Source organism: Mesoplodon densirostris, chromosome 11, assembly GCF_025265405.1.
Source record: "Mesoplodon densirostris isolate mMesDen1 chromosome 11, mMesDen1 primary haplotype, whole genome shotgun sequence".
In the NCBI taxonomy this organism is placed as follows: Eukaryota; Metazoa; Chordata; class Mammalia; order Artiodactyla; family Ziphiidae; genus Mesoplodon; species Mesoplodon densirostris.
The window spans coordinates 10,888,395-10,912,831 of NC_082671.1; the positions used below are offsets into that span (position 1 = coordinate 10,888,395).

Consider the following 24,437-nt stretch of genomic DNA (forward strand, 5'->3'; position numbering starts at 1 on the left):
ATGCACTAGAAACATTATTTATGGAGCCCAAATCAAGAAAACTGGCAATGGGCTTCCCTGGTGGCGCAGTGGTTGAGGGTCCGCCTGCCGATGCAGGGGACGCGGGTTCGTGCCCCGGTCCGGGAGGATCCCACATGCCACAGAGCAGCTGGGTCCGTGAGCCATGGCCGCTGAGCCTCCCCGTCTGGAGCCTGTGCTCCACAATGGGAGAGGCCGCAGCAGTGGGAGGCCCACGTACAGCAAAAAAAAAAAAAAAAAAAGAAAACTGGCAAGTTATTAGATAAAAATGGAGTAATCATGTTGATGGTTAAAGAAATAGTGCTTCCCAACCAACTTGATGCTGACTATTCTTATGAATAAAACTGTAAAGAAATGTGTACAAAAATAATACAATAGAAGGAAAATACAAATGCTATTGGTGAATCATCTCAATAACTCAAATCAAAATAAGGAAACACATTTCTTGGGTACCTGAGAGATCACTGCTTTCAATTCGCCGGAGATCTGAATCAGCCCAGAAGAGTTTGCCCAATCTGCTATCAAGAGCTAAAGCAATTGGTTTACTTAAGCCACTGAAAAAGAGGACCTCCCGTTCTGTTCCATCTAAAGCAGCTCGTTCAATTTTGGGAGACCTTTCCTGAAGATTGGTAAAATACATATACCTGAAGAGAAAGGAGGAAACTATAAGTTTACCAAAGTAAGAAATCACACAAAATGAGAATATTGCTATTGATTAAGACAAAAGGAAGTAAAATAATATTTTTAAATCTTATAGAACATATTTTTTTGAAGGTCATGGGATATATTAATTTCAGTAATAGTAACAAAGGGTACACAGAAGTTCTTAGGGAGCTAACTTTAAGGAATTAATAAAGTGTTAGATACAGGCAGCCTTATGCTTTTGGAATAATACAATACAATAAATAAAAGAAAATAGTAGTAATCAGAGAGATCTGGACTCAAAATTTTAAATTTCTTCTCTATTAGTCTATTTCATAACTGAAAATGTCGTATATGAATTATTTCTTATATTTAACTTCTATAGTTCATCTCTTTCCTGTAACTCCTTTGAAGTAAGCTACTTTCCCTGCTGAATTCCTTATCATTCATTCAGATTCAAGTAAGTACAATTTATTAAATGCAAAGCTCTATGTTAAATGAAAGAAGGCATATTAGTTCTTAACATAAAAGAACCTAAAATCTAGTAGAAAACGTAAGACTGAAAAACAATTAAGTATAAGGTAAATTGGAAAGGACTAAGTATAACTAGAGAGGTACAGACATAGAGCAGTGGGTATTTGAGAGAGGAGAACGTCACATCTGGCTGGGGGTGGGGCAGATCAAGGGAAACTTCACGGAGGATGTTACAGTTCAAACAGTCCTGGAGGTATGGGTAGAAATTAGAATTAAAGCAGTGGTGACTAAGGAAGGAAATTCTAGACAGTAAAATCAGAGAAAGCAAGAATATACATGGGCTGAAAAGGAAGGCTGATGAGGGTTTCAGATGCCACCTTAGTAACATACCCTTTTTCTGGGTTTACCACAATGGCTCGAGGTCTGTCTTGCTCGCCTTTTAACACCACTCCAATCGATCTCCCATCTAATCTTGTTACATTAATGACATTGGTGGCCTCGCAAGTCCAATAGATGTAGCGGCTATAAATATCAATGCTGAGGTCATAGGGCTGTATTTCTAGGTTCTGATTCGGAACTGAGCTCACAACCACAGTGAAGCCCTAAGGAAAGAAAAAGAAACACACACAGAAAATTGGATTCCAAGCCAGATAGCTCCGAGGAGATCACTCACAATACTTACACTTACGTGGTCACACACCTGAGAAGGAACTCTCAAGTCTCAAGTGACACTTCTTAGGGAACATTTCAAATGTTCCCTTTGGTTATGACGACATAAAGCAGTAGAGCGAGCTGAGGCCATATTAGTTGCTCTAAGAAGCTGACAGTGCACTGATCAGAAATGAGAGTGAGAAGGTGGCCACTGTCCCTGTAAACTAGAGACAACTGCGGCTAGAACCACACTCTAGAAATACCTCTAAAGCAGTGGTGTTCAACCAGGGGCGATTCTGCATTTGCAAACGCCTCCACCAGGGGCACTGGCCAATGTCTGGAGACATTTTTGATTGTCACGCCTATGAGAGTGTAACTGGCTTCTAGTGGGGAGAGGCCAAGGATGCTGCGAAACATCCTACAACGTACACGTCAGACCTCCACACAGAATTATCCAGCCAAAAATGTCAACAGTGCGGAAGTTGAGAAACTCTGCTCTAGAGACAATAGCAATTAGTCAGGGCTACAAACCACATCTATCAGTCATGTCCTTCTCTAATCCTCAAATCTACACCCCCCCCCCAAATTTTTTTTAAACAAAGCCAAGCAAAAAGAGAGGCTTTGTTCATCTGTTTTATCTGAATAAATTATATTTTATTTACTCGGCATCTCTGAGGTAACACTCCTTAATAAGGCTATCTCATTTATTTGCTATGTCCTCGGCTGTATAACAACAGCTATAGTTTCTATCAACTAGTTATCAGCCTACTGGTCCTGGCCTACACCGTGTAAAGCGCATCTGTAGTATACGGCTACAACTATACCCCTAAATGATCCTCGGCAGCCTTAAATACACTATCTCCTTGCTCTTTCTTGTCGGACAAGACATAGGAAAAATAAGTAATCTAATCTCTCTGAATTTTAATGCATTAAAAATCCAACTTAACATTACTGTTAAAAGGAAAATGACAAATAATTATTTATAGTAGTCCCGGTCTAATACTGCTTGGACACAGAAAGAAAGCAAATAATTATGGACAGCGGTATGTAAATCATGACTAGAATGTAAGCACAGATAAGATGTGTTGATAATATTTTCATTCCTATCCCATAGTCACCAAATAATAGTTACCAAAACAAACAAACAAAAAAATTAGACTAATGATAACATATCCCAGATTACTGAGACTGTGTTTATGTTTCCCATCCTCTGAATATTTTAAATAATAGTTAACTAGTAATAGAACTATTATTTATTGAGTGCCCACTATTTAACAGGTAATGGGCTATGTGCTTTTACATTCCTTTCAGCTAAAAAGTTCATAAGAATCCTAGTGAGTGACAAAGCTGAGATCAGAACCAAGGGTTTATTTGATTTCAAAGTTTCCAACACTCCATGTAAATGGAATTAAAAAAACCCAACTATATAAATGATACGGGCGGCACTGACAGTCATACTAATATATGAGCATAAGTTATTTTAATACAACACAATCTTCATTCTAACAGAATTATCAAACAATCGTTTACTCAAAGATCATTAGGAGGGAAAAAAGCTGCTAGGTTCAGAATTTCAGTTTTACACACACACACACACACACACACACACACACACACACACAAGCAGAGTCAAGACTTAAGTAAAATAGGATGGTTGGCTGGTCCAATTACTAGGCAGAAGAACTGGATTTTGAACGCAGCCCTGAATTACCTGGCTGCCATCTTCTTGCGCTTTTCGGATCATGTTTTGTCGTGAGTCAATCCAATAGAGTTGCTTGTCCAGTGGATCATAGTCAATGGCCCGGACATTCCGAAGGCTGTGGATAGGAAGGATGATGTCAGGGCTCTGCTGTTCATCAATCACCATGCGGTTGATGGCGCTCTTTTGACTGAAGAGCAGGAAAGTAGTTGGAGCTTAAAGAAAGAAAAAAGCAAACAGGAAGCACAGTTACCCTAAGTCTTGTATCACTCAAGATTTGATCAGCCTGTTGTCTGTATCTCATACAAAACAGACATGTATGTTGAAAAGGTAAGGTTGAGACAAAACCCTTTGGAATGCCTCCAGAAACTCTCTTAGAGGTAACACTGATCGGCACTCTGGTTACCAAACCAGTTATGAATTTACCCCATGATAACAGCCAACTAGCCATTTTTTCTCTGTCTTGTCCACAGTGGTATCATAGGACACTTGATTTTAATGAAGCATTTAATAAAGATAGACAAAATTCTCCTGTCTACCAAGTAAATAATCCTAACTCCTCCATAACCAATTCTTGTAGGTGGAAGGAAGCCTGGGTCTCCATAGGTCAAGGAAGAAACTTCAAGATTGGTTTTAGTCTCACTTCTCACACTATTTAGTCACTTGATCTTAACTAAGGCCCTAAACCTCTCTGGGTCAAAATCTACTCAACTCGGGCCTCCCTGGTGGCGCAAGTGGTTGAGAGTCCGCCTGCCGATGCAGGGGATACGGGTTCATGCCCCGGTCTGGGAGGATCCCATATGCCGCGGAGCGGCTGGGCCCGTGAGCCATGGCCGCTGGGCCTGCGCGTCCGGAGCCTGCGCGTCCGGAGCCTGTGCTCCGCAACGGGGGAGGCCACAACAGTGAGAGGCCCGCATACCGCAAAAAAAAAAAAAAAAAAAATCTACTCAACTCTAAAATAAGGTCATAGCTATGTTGTCCTGCTCATTTGAGTTGCTATAAAAATTTTACAACATATGTGAAAATACTTTAAAAACTGTAAGGCATTATGTAAATGTCACGTAAAAATAACTACTGTTTATTATTATCAATAGTAGCAGTAATAAACTTGGTATTAGAAGGATTCAAACCAACCCTCACTGGTTGCAGATATAGGCTTAATATTTTGCATAGTGGGTTGCAAGGAGAGGGAGCCAGTAAAAAAAAAAAAAAAAAAAAAAAAAAACCACACTTAAGCTGATGCCCTAAATTTATGAAATGGGAAAATGCAACAGAGACAACATTTCCCTTTCCCAGGGACTAGGCCTCTACATCTCTAATCTAGAAAAGGAGAGCATCTGGCAGTGCTACCAAAAACTTCAAAGTCTAATAGCATTTTTTAAATCTTCATTTAAAATATATGTAAAAATTCTGTAATTATACTCTTGTTGCTCAGTCACCACCTAAATCCAGGAGAATTTTGTCCTTCTTAGGGATATAAACATAAATGGCCAAGACAGAACCCCCTGCTTTATTTCCCCTTAAACCCCATTCTTCACAGCTCCGTTATCTGTGGTTCCCTGGTTCACTTTACATTTACACCCAAATGTATACTGGCTTAAATCCCAAAGAAATTCACTGGTTCTCACAAAGAAACTTGGTATTCACAACACTGAAGTTAGGCTTTGAGTTCCTCACTGGCTAAAAGTCCACACCTAGCTTGGAATATTTGGCTCCAAGTATGTTTCACTGGGTAGTTTTTTTTTTTTTTTTTTTTTTTTTGAGTCAAATTTTAACCTTTAGTAAGATTCCACGATTAGGTGCTCTAGAAATGTAGATTAAGACAAAGCCAAATACGGCTCCAAATAAATGCTTATTTCAAAAAGTCTATGGATGACATTAATAATTACAGCTGGCCAAATATTTCTAAGAGGAAGCTGATGTTTTGACTTATTTACAAAAGTGACAAAGAATATGCAATTTTGTAAGCCTAAATCCATCTTAATTTATGTAACCTCTAACCATCACTCCCTCATCTCCTGCAGAATGCTTTCAAAACTGTCCTATGAGGTTGTCTCTGTTTTGCATTCCCACAACGAAGACAGCCAGCCACATGCAGAAGTTGGAGGATGAGGTAGGAGGAAGCTCTTCAGCTCTCCTTTGAAGACACAAGTGTTCACCCAAAGCTTAAAGAAAGGAATTACTCTGGTGTAAGAACAGCATAAATGACAAGGCCAAGCCCACCATGTCTGACTGTGCCATTTGTGCATTGTGCCAAAGGCACCAAGTAGGGACTGAAGTCCAGTCCACACTTCATTAGCCAAGTCAAGCACCTATGCAGCTGCATCTGCCCAGAGGAAACATCTCCCAATTTGCACAAAGGTCCCATAGAGGCCAACCACTTCAGTACTGAACAAGGGATTACACAATTTGGCCTCCTGTTTCCTCTCTGACTTAATTTCTATTCACTGTGTTCCAGAGACACCGGCCTCCTAGGTGTTCCTCTAATATGCCGGACATGCTTCCCCCTAGGGCCTCTGCATCTGCTATTCCCTTTTGCTTGGCAGGTCTTCTCCCAGATATCCAGCATAGCTCATTTCCTCACCTCCTTCAGTTCCGGACATAGTGTCACTTTTACAGTCAGGACTTCTCTCATGACCCTATTTAACACTGTGATCCTCTTACCCACTCTTTCTTGCTCTTAATTTTCTCCATAACACTCATCTCCATCTAACTCATGACAGAGTTTACTTATTTAGTTCATTATCTGTCCCACTGAAATGTAAGCTCCATGAGGGCAGGGATTAATGTCTATTTTATTCAGTGCTACATTCTTCACTGGCTCAAATGATGCCCAGTGTGGATTAGGTGTTCAGTAAATATTCATTGAAAGAATAAATGAGTAAACAAATGAAAAAACAAGCATGAGATGATAACTAAGGACAGCCCTGTAGCCATGATTTTGAAAATAAGGAAATAAAATTATTTCAGAAAACTGGGAAAGAAAAGAAACAAGCATTTATTTAGGAATTCCAAGATGTCACACATCATACCAGATGTCATCCAATCCCCCAAATTACTCCATTTTACAGGTAAGCAAATTCAGAACGGTTAAGTAATTTCTAAAGAAAGGCTCAGAAAGGTTAAGTAATTTTTCCCAGGTCACAAAGCTGCTGCTGAATGGAAGAGCACGTTTTTCCAAATCCTGTCCTGCTTCTTCATTCTTCTATTTAAGAATGATTTCTTGAATGACTACTATTTACCGAACACTTTTTTAGGCACCTAAGATACATCAGTGGAAAAACAGGAAAAAAATGCTGCTTCATGGAGTTTATATTCCAGTAAACAGATAACAAGTAATAAGCATAATAAAGAGGCTATAGTATATAAATTATACAGTATATCAAAGAGTGATTAAGTGTCACAGGAAAAAGAAAAATGGCAGGTAAGGGGCACTGGCAATGTTAGACAGGGTGGAAGGATGACTTGCAATTTTAAATCGGGCAGATCAGGTCTCACTGTGGAGGTCACAATTAAGCAAAGACTTGGAGGTGAAGTATATCCATGCAAATATTTGCAGGAAGAACATTCCAAGTAGAGGAAATAAGCAGTACAACAGTCCTGAAGTAGGAGTAACTGGCATGTTTGGAAACAGCAATGAGGTTGGTGTGGCTGCCATGGAGAGAGCAAGAGAGAGAATGGTAAAAGCTGAGGTTAGAGAAGCAAGGGTGGGGGTGGCGGTGCAAAGTGTGGGGTACAGATCATGCAGGAACTTGTAGGCCATTATAAGAACTAGGTTTTCACTCTGTGTGAAATGGGAGGTTTTGAGCAGAGTAACAACATGATCTGATTTAGCTTTTGAAACACAGGTCTAGGAGTAAATTACACAACGATAGAAAACTTTTTGAGGGCAAGTACTTTGTGTTAAACTTCTCTTGTAATCTGCTTTGGAATCTGATACATCTGTGCACAAATATTAAATAGGACTCATTATAAAAAGAACACGCAACAGGAAGCCTCTTGAAACACTGCCAATCATCTCAGAAAGAGCCAAAGACAGACATTAGGGACGCTCAGCACTGATTTCTCAAGACCTTCACTCACCAACTAGCACACACTGGTAAAATCAGCCCAAACCATAATGACCGCAAAAGGTCTTTCCATATTCTTCTGTCTTCATCCTCCATCACTTATTATCCCCGTTTTCTCCTTCCAAAGTTAAACTTCTTAAAAAAGACGTCTACATAACACACACACTACCAGCCCCTCCTTTTCTCCATTCACTTGCTGATCTATTCCCATCTTTCACCATTACCCCCATGAAATTACTTTTTTCAGGGTTACTAATAACCACCTCATCCAAATATCCAGTGGATACTATTTTAGGCCTCACCTTACTCAACCTGTCAACAGCACTAACACAGTTCTATTTTCAAACAATCTTCTCTCTTGTCTTCTGTGTCACTATCTTCTCCTGGTTCTCCTCTGGCCTTTCTAGCTGCTGCTTTTCTGTGTCCACTGTGAGCTTTCTCTCCTCAACCAGAGTTCCCGAGGTTACCAGACCCCTTCTTTTCGCCACACTAGAGTTGGCAAACTATGGCCCACAAGGTAAATCTGGCCTGCTGCCTGTTTTTATAATAAAGTTTATCAGAAGTGAGCCACATTTTAAAAATGTAACATCTATGGCTGCTATCACACTGCAGTGTACAGAGCTGAATAGGTGTGAGAGACTATAGGATTCACAAAGCCTCAATATTTACTCTCTGGCTCTTTAAAGAAAGAGTTTGCTGACCCCAGGTCTATACCTTCTCCCTAAGTACCTATTTTAAATACATGCTGGCATTTCTAAAATTAATACCTCTAACATCATCTCTCTCTCTGAGCTATGGATTCTTCTAAACAATTTCTTTCTTTCTTTCTTTCTTTCTATCTATCATCTATCTATCTATCTATCTATCTATCTATCTATGGCTGTGCTGGGTCTCCGTTGCTGCACGCGGGCTTTCTCTAGTTGCAGTGAGTGAGGGCTACTGTTCGTTGCAGTGCGCAGGCTTCTCACTGCGGTGGCCTCTCTTGTTGCGGAGCACGGGCTTTAGGCACGCCGGCTCTAGAGCACAGGCTCAATAGCTGTGGTGCACGGGCTTAGTTGCTCCGCGGCATGTGGGATCTTCCCGGCCCAGGGCTCGAACCCATGTCCCCTGCATTGGCAGGCGGATTCTTAACCACTGCGCCACCAGGGAAGTCCCTACAATCACCTATTTAATATTTCTATTTCCCATAGGAAAATCAATACAAACCTAAAATTATTTTTTAATTCTTTTTGAAAATGAACCCTCCCCATTTACGATCCACTTAACTGCTCAAACCAAAACTCTAGGAGTCATCCTTGCTTCCTCCCTCTTATTCTTCCTCATATACAACTCATCAACAAGTTCTGTTCATTCTAGTTTCACAATATACCTTGAACCCGTCGACGTCTCTCCATCACGACTGCCACCAGCCCCGCCTGTCGACCTGCATCATCACGAGTCTGACTGCCCTGCAACCACTTCGTTTCCTCCTCAAAGCCATTCTCCACCGCAATCAAGTCATGTTAGTATATCTTACTCAAGTTTCATAGCAACCCTACAAGTTAGGTACTATTGTTATTCCCATTGTACAAATGAGAAAAACTAAGGCTTAAGAAATGTATGTGACTTGCTTTGGTAAAACACAAAACGAACGTGTGACAGAGATGCCAAATCATTAAACTATAAACTGATGTTCTTTCTTTTTCAGAACTGAAGTCTTGTGTCAGAACAGACTAAACCCTTTCCTATGTGACCTCCTATACTTTCAGGCACAGAATAAGGTAATTTCAATAGTTCACTATATCCAATATCCTACAGCAATTTTGTTACCTTTTAACTTAGTGAACCATACCCTACTTCTCTCCCCTGGATCTACTTTTTCTGATCGATTTCTTTGTCATATCTACCAATTTGTTCTTGTCTATCCACCAAGACATGGGCGTTCATGCACAACTGAATCATAAATCAGGACTCCCCAGCCAACACTGTTTTGTTACACACTGTGTTTTGGTGTTCTTAGCTCTGTATGTGTGTGTGTCTCCGTGTGCATGTGAATCTGAGAAGAGCTGGTAACAGCAGCTAGAAGTAAGTGGTGACCACTCACTATGTTCAGAGCATGTGCTCTCTAGTTTTCCCTCCCCATCTATTTACTACTGTTTCATACCGGACTAAATTTACTCATAGCATTTTCTGCCTGGCCTCTTACACACTTAAATTCTTCATCTTTAGCCTATCCTACGAACTTCAAAGGACAAGGAGACTGTATTTTGTAGCTTCTCTTTGTACTCTTCTCCCCTTCCTTTATCATGAATAAATATGTATAGCACACGTATGTGCTGTCTCTCTCAAAGAAACTATGCAAATTTTTCAATACATATTTAATCCCCAAGGATAAAAGACTTACTTTTTCTATAGTATCAATTTTTCCATAACATCAACTAGTTAGCACCAAACAAATAAAAGTAACAAAAGCTTGCATTTTTCCACGTTTAGTCCTTCCCTTTTATTAAACAAATGATCAACTCTGGACCTCTACAACTTTTTACTCTAGAAAGAACATGAACTACAGTGTTTTCAAAATCCTGCTTTCTCCTCTAATTCTAGATTGCTTTGGGGGGGAAATGCAGCTTACCACTACAAGTCCTGTTGTCAGCATTAAGAGAGTAGTGGGCAGGGCATCCACAAACAAAACCTCCAACTGGCACTGCCAAGCAGAGGTGGGAGCAGTGCCCGTTGCTGGAAGCACACTCATTCCACCCTGCCTGCCGAGAGGAGTGAAACACGAGGATGTCCATCACATAATCCAAATGGCCCTGAATGATGGTGCGGTTTTGGCCACTGGTTTTGTTGGCACGCTCGATGCTGCGTCGGCTCCAGTCCGTCCAGTAGATGTAATCTTGGTACTGAGTTAAGCCAAAAGGATGAGGCAAGTCATCGGCTATAACCTCACGGTTGAGTCCTGTTTTCAGAAAGGCAGTAGAAAGGGGAGAAGCGGAGATGAAATACGTGAGAATGTAAGAGTCTTGTTGGCAAAAATAAAATAAAATGCTAACATATAAAACATTACTTTTGTAAGCAATTTAAAACAGAAGAATTCCTTTAAAAGCAATTCTTAAACCAGATTGGTCCTCTGAAATCAACCCACCTGCAGTTTGACCCCATGCCTCAAACTAGTATTCTTGCTACCAATCACTGAGTCTGTTTAAACTCCTGTAAATGGTCTATTTTCATTGTGGTCTTATTTTCCCTCCATAAAGGTCTATAGTTCAACTATTTTTCCTTCCATAAAAGGATGGAAATGCATATATTGTATTTTACCGGTAAAAAAAGTCACTTCAGGAATATCCAGGGTGTTACAAATTCCATTATAAGCCAAAGAGTAATGAAATTTCCACATATTAAAGGAATATGAATCCAAGTACTTGGCCCACTATTAATAAATAGTACATATATGTATTACATAAATAAATAATAAATACATAAATACAGTGTACATAAATACAGTGTGAGACAGAGGAAGAACCTAGACATTCATATGAAGTTTTATTAATAGTATCTAACCTACGGTAAATAGCAGCCACTGATTTTTACACAGAAAGGATTATATACTATCTGTCTGAACAAAAAGGAGTACAGCTTACCAAGCATATTTGAAGATTCTATTAAGTTGGTGTCCAGGTCTGTCCAATAAAGCCTCCTTTTAGCATAATCAATAGTTAGGCCATTTGCTCGCCCCACATTTGGAACTAATGTAGTACGTTCACTTCCATCCATGGCAGCTCTGTCTATCTTAGGCTTTCCACCCCATTCAGTCCAATACATAAATCTAAATTCAAAACAGTGGATATTTAACATTTCATTTTTGACTATTTGGGAGAGAGAATCATATTCATGCATAGTAACTAAATCAATTTAAAGAAAATATACATTAAGTCAAGGAAATTGGTAAAGCAAAATCATAGCTATAATTTTTTTTCAAGAATATTGGCAGCCTCAACTAAATATTTTTTCTCATATCCTAAAAAGGAAGTGAGTCAGCTTTCCTTAGTCTTTCCAATGAATTTGTTCCATCCAAAACCTAGGAACTGGAAACAAACCAATGATTCCCTTATTGCAGCACTTGCATTTATAAAACTAATATTCAAGAAGTTAGCAAAGAATTAAAGCTCTGGTCTCAGAACCTGACTCACTTCAGAACAAAATACAGGTATTCCTGAATACAAGTAATTAGAATTTTTAAATGTTTAAACTTCTTTTCAATTTGTGTCATCAACTCTCCCCCAAACTAAGTTGCAGCAGTACGTCAAGGGTAAAAATTAATACCCTTTAACTGAAATTTAAAAGCAAAGTTTGAAAATGTATTTGGTCACATGGTCCAAGGTAACATACTGCTACGTGTAAGAGCAACGAACCACCCCTAATGTGTCAGCTGGTCAGTGAACACTATTACTACAACCCCTGTGAAATTTTAGAACACTCTTTTGCTTTTATTGTACTCTTTTGAGTTTTTCACCTTAACCTTAGAGTGGCTCAACAGTATAGGCTTTTTACACATGAGGAGGCCAAGGCACTAAAAGTGTGACGGATTTGTCTAATGTCTTCAAGCCAGTCATACGGCAGAGCTAGAACTAGAAGCTAATCCTTAGCCAAATGCCCTTTCAGCTGAACTAGCAGTGCTAGTTTCAAGACACTCTGAATACTGGGACTAGGAATGTTCTCCACATGCCAGGTCTCATCAAATACCCATGGGAGACATTCACTCATCAGCCTGTTAGCTGATGGTTGATTTGGTAGCAATGTATGAACATGCTTTTCTGAAAACTGAAGTTGTCTCGGTCTTTGTTTGCATTTGTACTTGTCAGCTGACAGGCACGTGCACACCCCAAGAGCCCAAGAGAAAACAACTGTGGGAGAAATTTCACAGTTGCCAGCAGCCACATAAACTAGAGTACTTCGTCCCAACTACTAAATATATCTGTCTGGTAACTAATGTTTAGAATGAAAATGACCATAACCCAATCACAACATGTCAGCACAGAGAGGGTGCTTTTAGTACGACCTTCTTAAGCACATGGCTAACAAGCTAACCGTGGAACTCACTGATTCAGGGAAACTATTTTTCATTACGGCTATAGTAAATATGTTTGTATGTTCACATTGTTAACTTCTGCTTTTTAAAATGGAGTTATTCTTCAAATTTCAGATTTCTTAGATGCTGGCTTTTTAAAACTTGCTAAATCATGCAAGAAGGATCATCTACCACTGAAAAACATGTCACGTTGTAAATAAATAGTTTGTCAGAAAGTTCACTGTTTAATATCAAAGTTTCCCCAAGTTTATAATAATAATAAAACTAATTGTCCATTTTTGAATTAACAAACATTCTAGAATGGAGCTTGTAAAATGCAGTTATTTCCTAGCACACATTATTTCAGTGGGTTTACTTTCATAGGTTTGGAATCTGGTGTAACTTGGGAGAGAGTGCAAGCAAATACAGACTTGATGACACCTTTAAAAAGGCTGTCTACTTAGTATATAAGTAGGATCATTACTATTTAATTATTAATCCATTTCACTAATCTTTTTCACCCAATGTTAATGATGACAAAAGTCAAATTTAGCTAATAATTATTAATTCTAAATCAGTGAAATCTCAACTAATGGTTTTAAGATAAAGCCTCTCTGTGGTTGACTTGTCAAATTCCTAATAAGCATTATTTAAGACATCAAGAATATAATCCGTAACTTGGCCATGAACAATGCAGTTGCAAAGAATGCACACAAAAAGCTGTTTACCCTTCAGCGGGGTCCAAGGCAAGCGCTCTGGGACTATCTAGGTCTTTCCACACCAAAACCTGTCGGTGCTGCCCGTCCAACTTTGATACCTCAATTCGATTTGTTCCTGTGTCTGCCCAGTACAAGTTCTTCCCAAGCCAGTCTACTGCCATGCCTTCTGGATAATCTAAGCCAAATTCTACCACATGTTCCAGTGCACTGCCATTCATAAAGGCTCTGCTGATGGTCTGCAAAAATAAGATTAACAAAAAAGTCACCGGGCTTAAGTACAAAACACCATCCAGAAGGAATGTATGGTTTGGTTTTCCTTGGGTGGGAGGATCCAGAAGGGCCAGAGGCATAGTTTCTCAATACAATTCACATATTTTATGAGCAAAGAAAAAAAAATGATGTCAATCTCTAATAAATGCAACTGTGACCTCTAGTTTTATTGCCAATTCAGGGAGAAAGTTTTGAAATTTTTAAGGACCAGAAATTTATTCCAGTAAAACAGTGGAATGACTATTCTTGTAAAATTTATTAGTAATCAAGTGAAAAAGACGTGACCAGAGTGTTGTAGACTTTTAACTGGTAGTCAGCTTCCTGAAGGTACTTGAGAGTAGGCCATGTCACTGTGTCAACTGAAGATCTCAACAACCTTATACTGATACCTTATAGAAGTGCAGATGACTATTATCATACCATTACCACTGTAGCTTTGAATCCCCTAAAAATTAAAACCGTCATAATTCAAGCTATTAATAACAGCTGCTACTTCATGGCACATACTATCCAAAGTACTTTGTGTACATATATTTTCTCATTTAATCCTCACAACAGCCCTGCAAGATAGACATTATCGCTATTTTCAAGATGAGGAAACTTACAAGCCCACACAATAAAAGCCAAGATAAAGCATTTAGTCACTCATTTAACAGATATTACTGAACACCATTAGAATCCAACTCTGGCTCTAACATTCCATGATTTTTGCACATGAGACAAAATTTTACACAAGTTATCTAAAACAAGTCCAAAACAATCTGGAAGAAGGAAAGCTTATTCTCCAGATTTTCTGGTTAGGAGCTCCTCCTTATCGACTCAATGTGCTTTTCAATATTTATTCTAGGGGGAGAAAAAAAGGTATGCTATAGCTCATAATTAGCATTTTCTACCTCAGTCAGGCGCCCCAAAATTTTTTTAAATAAATTTAGAGTCAAGTCTCTATAAGCCACTTATATGAAGCATACAATTGCTTACTCTCTAACTGAAGAAAATGTCACTCATTATATTCAAACAGAACAAAGTAGAGGAAGATTATGTCTTGCAGATTTACAACACTCAAGCAAAGTATCTTGCACTAAAAGATACTTAATAAAATATACTGAATGGGTCTTTCCCTCGACTTCCTTTAAAAAGTTAAGTGTTTTTGTAGAACTCTGCCTATTAAATAATGAGGAAAGTTGATAATAGCACGAAGACTCAGAAATCCTAGACGCTCTCCCTTTTAGCCCCCAGTTTTAATATTCCAGTTCTTTTGCTCACCTTGAGTGATATGTCAGTCCAGTAAATTCGGTTGTCTGTCACATCAAAATCCAAAGCAGAAGCTTCTTTGACACCAGTGAGCGGGATGGCCACATTATTATTGTTAGTTTCCAAAGAAATTCTCCTGATATCTGCTCTCCGTGAAAACAAAAGGAAAGCCTCTGGGACAATGCAGGTCTTCATGTCACTGATGAGTTCAAAGCCAATGGGGCAGGCACAGCGAAGGCCCTGAGGTCTATAGAGGCAGAGATGGCTACATCCCCCATTCTCCTCAGCGCAGGGGTTGGAACCTAAAATTATAAAAGGGCACAGAAGGACACACGCATTGACACAATCAACACATTTTCAATTTAAAATAACTAAGCATTTGTTTCACAAAGACCAAGGATTATATTTGCTCCCAAATCTAGAGTTTCAGTTGTAATCTCATAAACATGCACTATGAGGGTTAATAGGGAATAAAAGGCCAGGCACAGTTGTGCAGGCCTATAGTCCCAGCTACTCGGAAGCAGGATGGCTTGAGCCCAACAAGAGTTTTTTTTTTTTTTTTTTTTTTTTTTTTTTTGCGGTATGCGGGCCTCTCACTGTTGTGGCCTCCCCCGTTGCGGAGCACAGGCTCCGGACGCGCAGGCTCAGCGGCCATGGCTCACGGGCCCAGCCGCTCCGCGGCATATGGGATCCTCCCAGACCGGGGCACGAACCCGTATCCCCTGCATCGGCAGGCGGACTCTCAACCACTTGCGCCACCAGGGAGGCCCCCAACAAGAGTTTTGATCGGTAATGCTCTATGCTGATTGGGTAACCGATTAAGTTGGCATCAGTATGGTGACCTCCCAGGAGTGGGGACTACCAGGTTGCCTATACCAGGTTGCCTAAGGAGTGGTGAACTGGCCCAGGTTGATCAACTGGGAATAAAGGTATGACAAAAACACTTTCCTTTGTACCCACAGTAAACTTTAAGTAAACTGCATTATTCATACAGTAGAAATTCTTTTCATGAACAGGGGTGTGTGTGTGTTAAGTTTAGCCCTTCGATTCAAACTATGCAGGCAGAGTACTAAGCCAACATTTAAAAGGTTATTCCTGCCAATCAATCTGATAACTTGAAGTTCTCATTTGTTTCCAGATAAACAACTTTAAAGAAAGTTCTCGATTCCAAAATTATTCATGGACCATCTACATGGTGCCCAGCACTAGGTCATCCCCAAATATCACTGAACTTGGTGATATGCTGAAAATATGTTTGGAGGTTTCAGGAACTAAAAGAAAGTGATTTGGAGTATTTTCCCTGGGACATTTATTTTATTTCTCTGGTTCTTACATTTAGGGTTTGACAGTAGGGAGGTGGAAGGAAATGGAATGATAGTCCCTGAGAAAGAAGATAATTGTCTAAAAGCTGTTCACTGTCTTCCTTAGCCACTGTAAGACACCATGGGATATGATGTAAAAGGTATCAGACTTTGAGAAAAACGTACTTGTACCACAAAGAATTTACGTATATCCCCTCAAAACATCAACAATTTACACTGCTGACTTTACAAGCTGCTGACTCTCTCTATCTTTTCTCATTCCTGGTTCAATCTCTAAGAGAATTGTGGAATTACTTACCAATGATTCGATGAACATTTGTGGCCTTCAGGCCCATGAGGTCAGGGAGCTGGTCTATGATGATTTCCCGCTCTGCACTTCGTTTGTGTACTCTTTCGATGCTACGCCTCTGCCAGTCGGTCCAGTAAACATAGTCACCCAACAAAGTAAACCCAAATATGTGGGGAATTTTGTCTTCCACTAGCACTCGTCTCCCAGTCCCATCGGTATTCATGACCTTCAAGTTTAAGTTTAAAGAGAAGGAAGAGGAAAAGATGTGTACTTATTCTTCAAATGTATGTAAAAATGACAAAACCAACTGTGCCTACATCAAAATCCAAGTGTCATCTTAGTTACTCCTATTACAATGCTTTCACAAAATGACAACACGGTGATTTAATGAGAATGATTTCAAAGACTCAATGTAGGCTCATATTTTACCTCTATTTCCCCAGTCTTTTATTACCCTTCCTTCTAAAAATTCTGGTAACATTAGATTTAGTATGCATCTCCTCTATTAAATGACTGTGTAAAAATTAAAAGTACAATATTATCACCTTAAGTTTGCTTGTACATTTGTTTTCAAATTATAGTGTACCTTTGCACATATTATTTTATTACGTATTGTGTTTTATAACATTTTATTTTATCCTGAGAGTTTTGCCTATTTGACATCTAAGGGAAACTAAGATTCAAATAAGGTTACACAGCTTGTAAACAGAGTTGATGTCTTTTTTAGGACTCCTTCTATTTAGTGTATTTTTTATTTCATTGTTTTTGTTTAAAAAATAAACAAACAAACACTCTAGATACTCTCTCTGCAACTAAGTTTCAAGTAACTAGGGTGTATCAGCTCTTTTCAACCACCCTATAGCACAGAGGTCCCCAACCTTTCTGGCACCAGGGACCAGTTTCATGGAAGACAATTTTTCCACGGACCGGGTGGAGGAGGATGGTTTCAGGATGATTCAAGCACATTACATTTATTGTGCTCTTTATTTCTATTACTATTACATTGTAATATAATATGAAATATATAATGAAATAATTATACAGCTCACCATAATGCAGAATCAGTGGGAGCCCTGAGCTTGTTTTCACTTGCCACTCACTGACAGCGTTTTGAAATGAGCCTGCAAGCAACTGATTTATTATGGTCTCTGTGCAGTTAGACCTCTCTGCTAATGATAATCTGTATTTGCGACCTAAAGCCCTCACACGTGCAGTTCACAGTAGGGTTCGCGCTCCCATGAGAATCTAATGCCACCGCTGATCTGACAGGAGGCGGAGCTCAGGCAGTAATGCGACCAATGGGGAGCAGCTGTAAATACAGATGGAGCTTCGCTCGGCTCACCTCCTACTGTGCAACCCGGTTCCTAACAGACCACGGACCACTATTGGTCCATGGCCCGGGGTTGGGGACCCCTGCTATAGCAACATTATTAAATTCATTCTGACATTTTCATTGTAAACATCAGCAATTTCCCTAGAAGTGGCAAAGGCGTCTTATCTGTCTCTGACGTTGCAGAAACATGTACTAATCTTCTGTTCTAAAAGACAGAGGAAGTATATTCTAAAGCACCAACTTCCAAGTCCTCATCTGAGAACATTTCTATCATTTAAAGTGGCCTGTGTACCAGGCAAATCAGCCTTCAGAAATGTTATTCTGTTACTAATAACATGTACATGCAAACACCCACCTAAAAAGAAGTATCAGGCATAATCTTATACAAGTATTCATTTTTTATTCATAAATTATATTCCATGTAAGTCAATACTGTGAGGCCCAGATGGAATGACAAGCAAATATCTTTATCTCTCCTCTCTAAAAATTTTAAAACACTTGCTGACCTTCCCCAAACATCCAAACCTTGGAAACAAAATACTTAAAAATTGAGCAAAATTGTGCCATATTCTTGTATCTTCACTTGCAAATATCAATAAATATTTGATTTATATCTGATGGAAGAGAGATTATATTAGTTGGATGTGTATCTGTCTATATTAGATACAAGAGGACTTCTATTAAGCCAACTGAATAAATCTATATTTAAATATAATGTTTTTTAAAAGTCAAAAACATAGTTAAAAAGAATTAAATACTACTCCAACTCCTAACATTACATACTTTCTAAAGTTAATAATTTCTGCTTGAGACATGAGTTTAGGTTTTTTATATTCATATTTTCTTGCAACAGACCATTCCTGGATATATTTTATGATGTCTACGGTTTATCTTAAAATTACTTTGGTGTTTAAGAGTAAAATGACTAAGCAGAGAAAAAGGGTTGATAATCTGTTTTCATATATAACTAGTATATAATCTCTAGAATAGCAGGAACCTAATTCATCTATTTATGTCTTTCACAGCTACTATTAAAGAGCCTGGCAGAGAACTCAATAAGTATTTGTTAAATAATTTTAAAAAGGAGGGACGTCCCTGGTGGCACAGTGGCTAAGAATCCGCCTGCCAATGCAGGGGACATGGGTTCGAGCCCTGGTCCGGGAAGATCCCACATGCCGCGGAACAACTAAGCCTGTGCGCCACAACTACTGAGCCTGCGCTCTAGAGCCCACAAGCCAAAACTACCGAGCCTGTGTGCCTAGAGCCCGTGATCAACAAGAAGAGAAGCCACTGCAATGAGAAGCTCGTGCACCGCAACTCAGCATAGCCCCTGCTCGCCACAACTAGAGAAAGTCCACGCACAGCAACAAAGACGCAATGCAGCCATAAATAAATAAATAAATTTATTTAAAAAAAAAAAAAAAAAACCTTTAAAAGGAGACAGGTTTCCTAAGACCTACGACAGTCAAGAAACCTTATTAAAAATGGAAATAGGCTTCCCTGGTGGCGCAGTGGTTGGGAGCCTGCCTGCCGATGCAGGCGACATGGGTTTGTGCCCCGGTCCGGGAGGATCCCACATGCAGTGGAGCGGCTGGGCCCGTGAGCCATGGCTGCTGAGCCTGCGCGTCCGGAGCCTGTGCTCTGCAGCGGGAGAGGCCACGGCAGTGAGAGGCCTGCATACCGCAATAAATAAATTTTTTTAAAAAAGGAAATAAAAATGTATATAACAGTTCTTATCCTCAGATCCTAGCTTAGCCATGTAAAGGAATGAAAGGTATTCTTGTCCAAATTTTAAAGCCATGTGAAAATGCATACTACTGCCTACTTTTAGAGAATGGAGACTTTCCTGATCCCTCCTAAAAGCAGAGCTCCAAGAAAGAATTTCTGGCCCCATTTTATTACTGCCTGGGAACTCTGATCGGGGTGAAAATCTCTCCTTTATTAGACATAATTTAGAACAGTCATTGTTTTAGGTGGGAGCAGCTTATTTTAAAACTCTGTCCTGGGCTTCCCTGGTGGTGCAGTGGCTGAGAGCCCGCCTGCCGATGCAGGGCACACGGGTTCGTGCCCCGGTCCGGGAAGATCCCACATGCCGCGGAGTGGCTGGGCCCGTGAGCCATGGCCGCTGAGCCTGCGCGTCCGGAGCCTGTGCTCCGCAACGGGAGAGGCCACAACAGTGAGAGGCCCGCGTACCGCAAAAAAAAAAAAAAAAAAAAACTCTGTCCTTCTGCCTCTACCCTAATATGGAGATTCTCTCTTGACTCTGGTATCTTCCTCTACCCTCCCTGCAAGAATTTCCTCCCAATACTAGGTCCTTCCTTCCCCGGATCTCCAATTTCTCCCTCTCCACAAGAAGGGAAGCCACTTCTTTTCTGCCTTTAACACAGTTCCCACCATTTTAGAGAGACGCTGTTTAAAAGCTGAATGATTCCGTCTTTGCTGCCATGTTCTCTGAATGACCTGTAGCTGCTGCCTCCACCTCTTACCGTTCACTCCCTCACCTCCCTACACCTGGCTGACAATCTGCGACTCGGCTCAAACGACTACTGAACATGATCAGTGACTACTTTTCTGTTCTTCTCTGCTCTTGTGCTCTTCTGCACAATCTGCTTTCTATCTCTTCATCTCACTGGTTCCTCTTCCCTTTTTCAAACCTGGCTGGATATGTTCCAAGATTTCCTCAGTTGTTCTGTCTATAAAACACCTTTCAACAAGCCCATCAAGTCTTAAGGCTTTAATATTACCTTACGCAGAAAAATTACAAATACGTAAAGTTCTAGTCTAAAGTCTCACCAGTTCCTACTGCAATATTTCCCACTGCATCTCCCAGAAAATGTACTGTTACCTCATCTAAAATGTCAGACACTTAACAGGAAGCCTGTCTTCTCCATTAGGGGGAGGAGCTCATCATCCCATCAGAGAGCACCTAACACACAGGGCTAAACACTCTGTATTACAGAACTCTAAAATAATACTTTCTTACAAGCGTATGGTATAGTAAAACGTGTCTGCTTTTACCTTATTCCTCGTTTCAGTATTATCTTAAATCAATTATTATCTTATATTTAATAAATTAATACTGATTTTGCTGATTACTATGCCCCAATATTGGCCTTCCTATTAAAATTTATTTGCTGATCTAAAAGCATACACTAGTTACCTAATACTGAACTTCTTTTTAAGAATAAAACCTAAATTTCTACTTCAAAAATATTACAGTATCAACCAACTCTCCTCTTTCAGTTATGTGTCCTGCAACATTCTTGTTTGTTCACTTTGAGAAATTAACAACTTAAACAAAGATAGCTGATTAGCTATGAATTTAGATAATGGGCAAAGAATGAAACTGAAAACCACAGTGAGAAAAATAACAAAAAGATAATTCCAAAAGATTCTCCTGGTTTACACAACTCAGCATTTTCTTATTTAGCATTTATTTTTCATTCTTCTGCTCTCTAAAAATCTCTTATGATTAGCAAACAATACTCTGGCAGAATTAGACAGATATAAGCTCTGTCACTCATTAGATACCCTTAAGGAAATTTCTCACAAGTAAAATAGGGAGAGAGCACTTACATTACTGAATTATTTAAGAATTAAAGAAAAGAATGTTTACTTATATAGCACAGTATCAGATTAGTAGATGCTCAGTAAATGCTGGTTCTTGCCCTTTATTGTTTTAGTAAAATGCTTTAGTCCCTAGAAGTAAACAGCTATACTTAAATGGCTATATTTAATTAATTTAGTAAAATATAGTGCTTCAAAATAAAAATTAATACATAAATATGAAAGGATATGTGGATGTAAAAGGCCAAACAACCACACAGTTTTAAGCTGAATAAAAACAGCACAGACTTTTCTGGATCCTGGCAACTAGTGGAAAACTGCAGGGCTGCAGCCTTATTCCCATTTCCAACCCCCATTTTTATTGTTTGCTTATGCGACTTAGATGCACAGTAACTAAAACAGTAAACAAAATGGAGCAGTTTCACAATTTGACTGGAATATACTTTTTGCTGCTCTACCAGACCCTCAACTCCACTCCCCACCCCAAACCAAACAACATTAATAAACATATCTACTAAATGCAAATCACATGAAAAGCATGATGAATGCTAAGAAGTTTACAACAGGGCCTCTTCTAGCTAAGGGATTACAATCTGGTTGAGGACGTAAACTATATTTACATTAAACCCATACACATACACCCTTCTCTGGCGTACAGCTCATCAGGAAAAACTTTAGGAAGGAGCAGGAGTTCAAATCCACCTTCAAGAATTAGAAGAATTTTGACAAAGAAAAAGAGAAAATGATTTTTCAGAATAAAAGAAGTAACACACGTTAAGACACAGTAATGGATGTCTTGTTTGACTGACTTTGAAAGAGATGCTTTGAGGTAGAAAGAATACAGAAGGGACTCAGAGAGACAGCACCCTATAGGAGGTATGAAATTCCAGGTAAGAAAAACTACAGAAAACAAGAAACTTCTGAAAGCACTTTAGTGAGAGTGACATAACAAAGCTGTATCTCAGGAAGACCTCATTTACCTCTATCACTGCATCCAGATTGTGCTTAAGATAAATATCTTAAATATAGAATTATGGTTAATAAAATATTTTCAATTTCTATGGGAGGATAATAGCGGTCCAAAAATCCCCTTTCTGAAAGTCTTTGGGCTAGCTCTATTTTAGAATTTGGACTTCTCTGAAATACCAAAAGGCTAACACAATGCACATGGCGTATCATCTCTACCTGGGTCCAGGGCAGCACTTCATTGACAAACATGATGATATTTTTGCAGCAAGACATATACATATTCCCACAAAGGGGGATAAATAGAGACTATACAATGAGCCTTACACTGCTTCAAGTCAGACTCTTTTTTTTTTTAAGTGTTTTTGATGTGGACCATTTTTAAATGGTCCTTTAAATTTTATTGAATGTGTTACAATACTGCTTCCATTTTGTGTTTTGGTTTTCTTGGGCTCCCCCACCAGGGATGGAACCCGCACCCACTGCCTGGACAGCCAGGGAAGTCCCTCAAGCCAGACTCTCTACCAACTGAATTAATAAAAATAACTTAAGGTTTCAAGAGCTTTTTGGATTTCAGAATTGCACATAAAGGACTGTAGGTTAGGAATGCTTTGGTGATCTTCACTCTGGTCCCCTGACAAAACTGGGGCTTGGATCAGTGCTAATGCTGCTCTAAGTGCAAGCAAGGGTCTCAGGAAGAAGAAAAACAAGCAAAGGACATGTTAAAAAGATAAGGTAATTTTTAGCAACATCTGGCAAATCAACAACAAATGATAATGAAGGTCTTAAGAAGATCTTTAGAATAGCACAGAGTCCAAGAACTCAAATATAGCTCCCTAAAAGCCACAGCTAAGGATTTTGTAGCTTTGCACAAGTATTAGTCCCTTCCAGCTAGCTATTCCTTGTTCTCTCACTTTAAAGGCAAAAACTAAAAGTGGTTTTTTGGGGTTTTTTTTTGGGGGGTGGGTAGTGGAGTAAATAAAGTGCACACTAAAGCTAGATATATCATATCTATTTCAAATTAAACAATGTAATTAAGATATGCTAAGATACTTTAAATATAAGTTTGTAAGCACACTGCTTCCCTTAATTCCCTATCTTCCCATTCTTGACTGTTGTAGTAGCTTTTTACAACAGGGTTGGGTCTAGAACAGTGCTGTCCAAAAGAATACAAGTTACAAATGTGAGTCATGTGCGTAATTTAAAATTTTCTAGGAGCCAGATTTTTTAAAGTTTAAAAAAAAAACAGGTAAAGGTAATTTTAATAATATATTTAATCTATTCATACATATCCAAAATATTTCATTTCAACATGTAACCACTCTTTAAAAATTTATTAGCGAGATTTTATGTTTTTTCTTACTAGGTCTTCTTAGTATGCATTTTACACTTCAAGCATCAATTCAGAGTAGCCACATTTTAGGTGCTCCATAGCCATATGTGGTTACTGGCTACCCTAGTGGACTGTGCAGGATTAGAATTTCATGGTGGTGACTATACAGCCCACAACAAAATTAATTTACTCCTGTTTTAGATTAGACCTCTGTCCCCTCTCAAACCTGCCATCTTCAGGGTTGCCCTAGACTCATCAGGCTCAGGAAAGCCACAAACAAATGTCTTCCATTTCCTCTTTCCTCCCTCCCCAGCCAGCTATGCTATACTTAATTCTAATATGGGTTAAAATTACTTCAAAAAATGATTTCTCATGAAAAGAATAAAACTCTACTTTTTTCATCTTTTATCACATTTGTAAGTTTACATTTCATAGTGCTAGCTGAGATTTGTAAGAGTAAGGACAAAGGCCTGATTCTTTCATTTCTTTTAGGTTATCTCAAAATAAAAGTATTAAAATCACATTCATATTAATAAGAGAATCCCTATCTGCCATCTCCTTGGCTCTCCCCTTAAGAGCATTCTAGACTGACAGATAATGGTTGAAGCCAGGTAGTTCCTGAGTATCTTTACTCTGTTTTACTACATGTCTGAAATTTTCCATAATAAAAAAAAAAAAAAGAAGGGAGGAAAGATAAGGGAAAAGTCCAAGGGCACTTGAAGAATAATAATTGTTAGTAATAAATGCTGTTATCATTTTTGTTGTTCATATGATGTAGGAAGCAAT

General features: G+C 39.1%; 1 protein-coding gene across 1 annotated transcript in view; it reads right to left on the reverse strand.

Moving 5' to 3' along the window:
* The window catches only part of LRP6 (LDL receptor related protein 6), a 183,878-nt gene that overhangs the window by 32,302 nt on the left and 127,139 nt on the right, over nt 1-24,437 (reverse strand). The window contains exons 8-15 of the mRNA XM_060112041.1: nt 16,462-16,678; nt 14,854-15,143; nt 13,330-13,556; nt 11,175-11,359; nt 10,166-10,492; nt 3,497-3,699; nt 1,525-1,736; nt 472-662 (exon numbers count right to left, since the gene is read on the reverse strand). Coding sequence (XP_059968024.1) covers nt 472-662; nt 1,525-1,736; nt 3,497-3,699; nt 10,166-10,492; nt 11,175-11,359; nt 13,330-13,556; nt 14,854-15,143; nt 16,462-16,678 — 1,852 coding nt within the window. The remainder of the gene's footprint in view (nt 1-471; nt 663-1,524; nt 1,737-3,496; nt 3,700-10,165; nt 10,493-11,174; nt 11,360-13,329; nt 13,557-14,853; nt 15,144-16,461; nt 16,679-24,437) is intronic.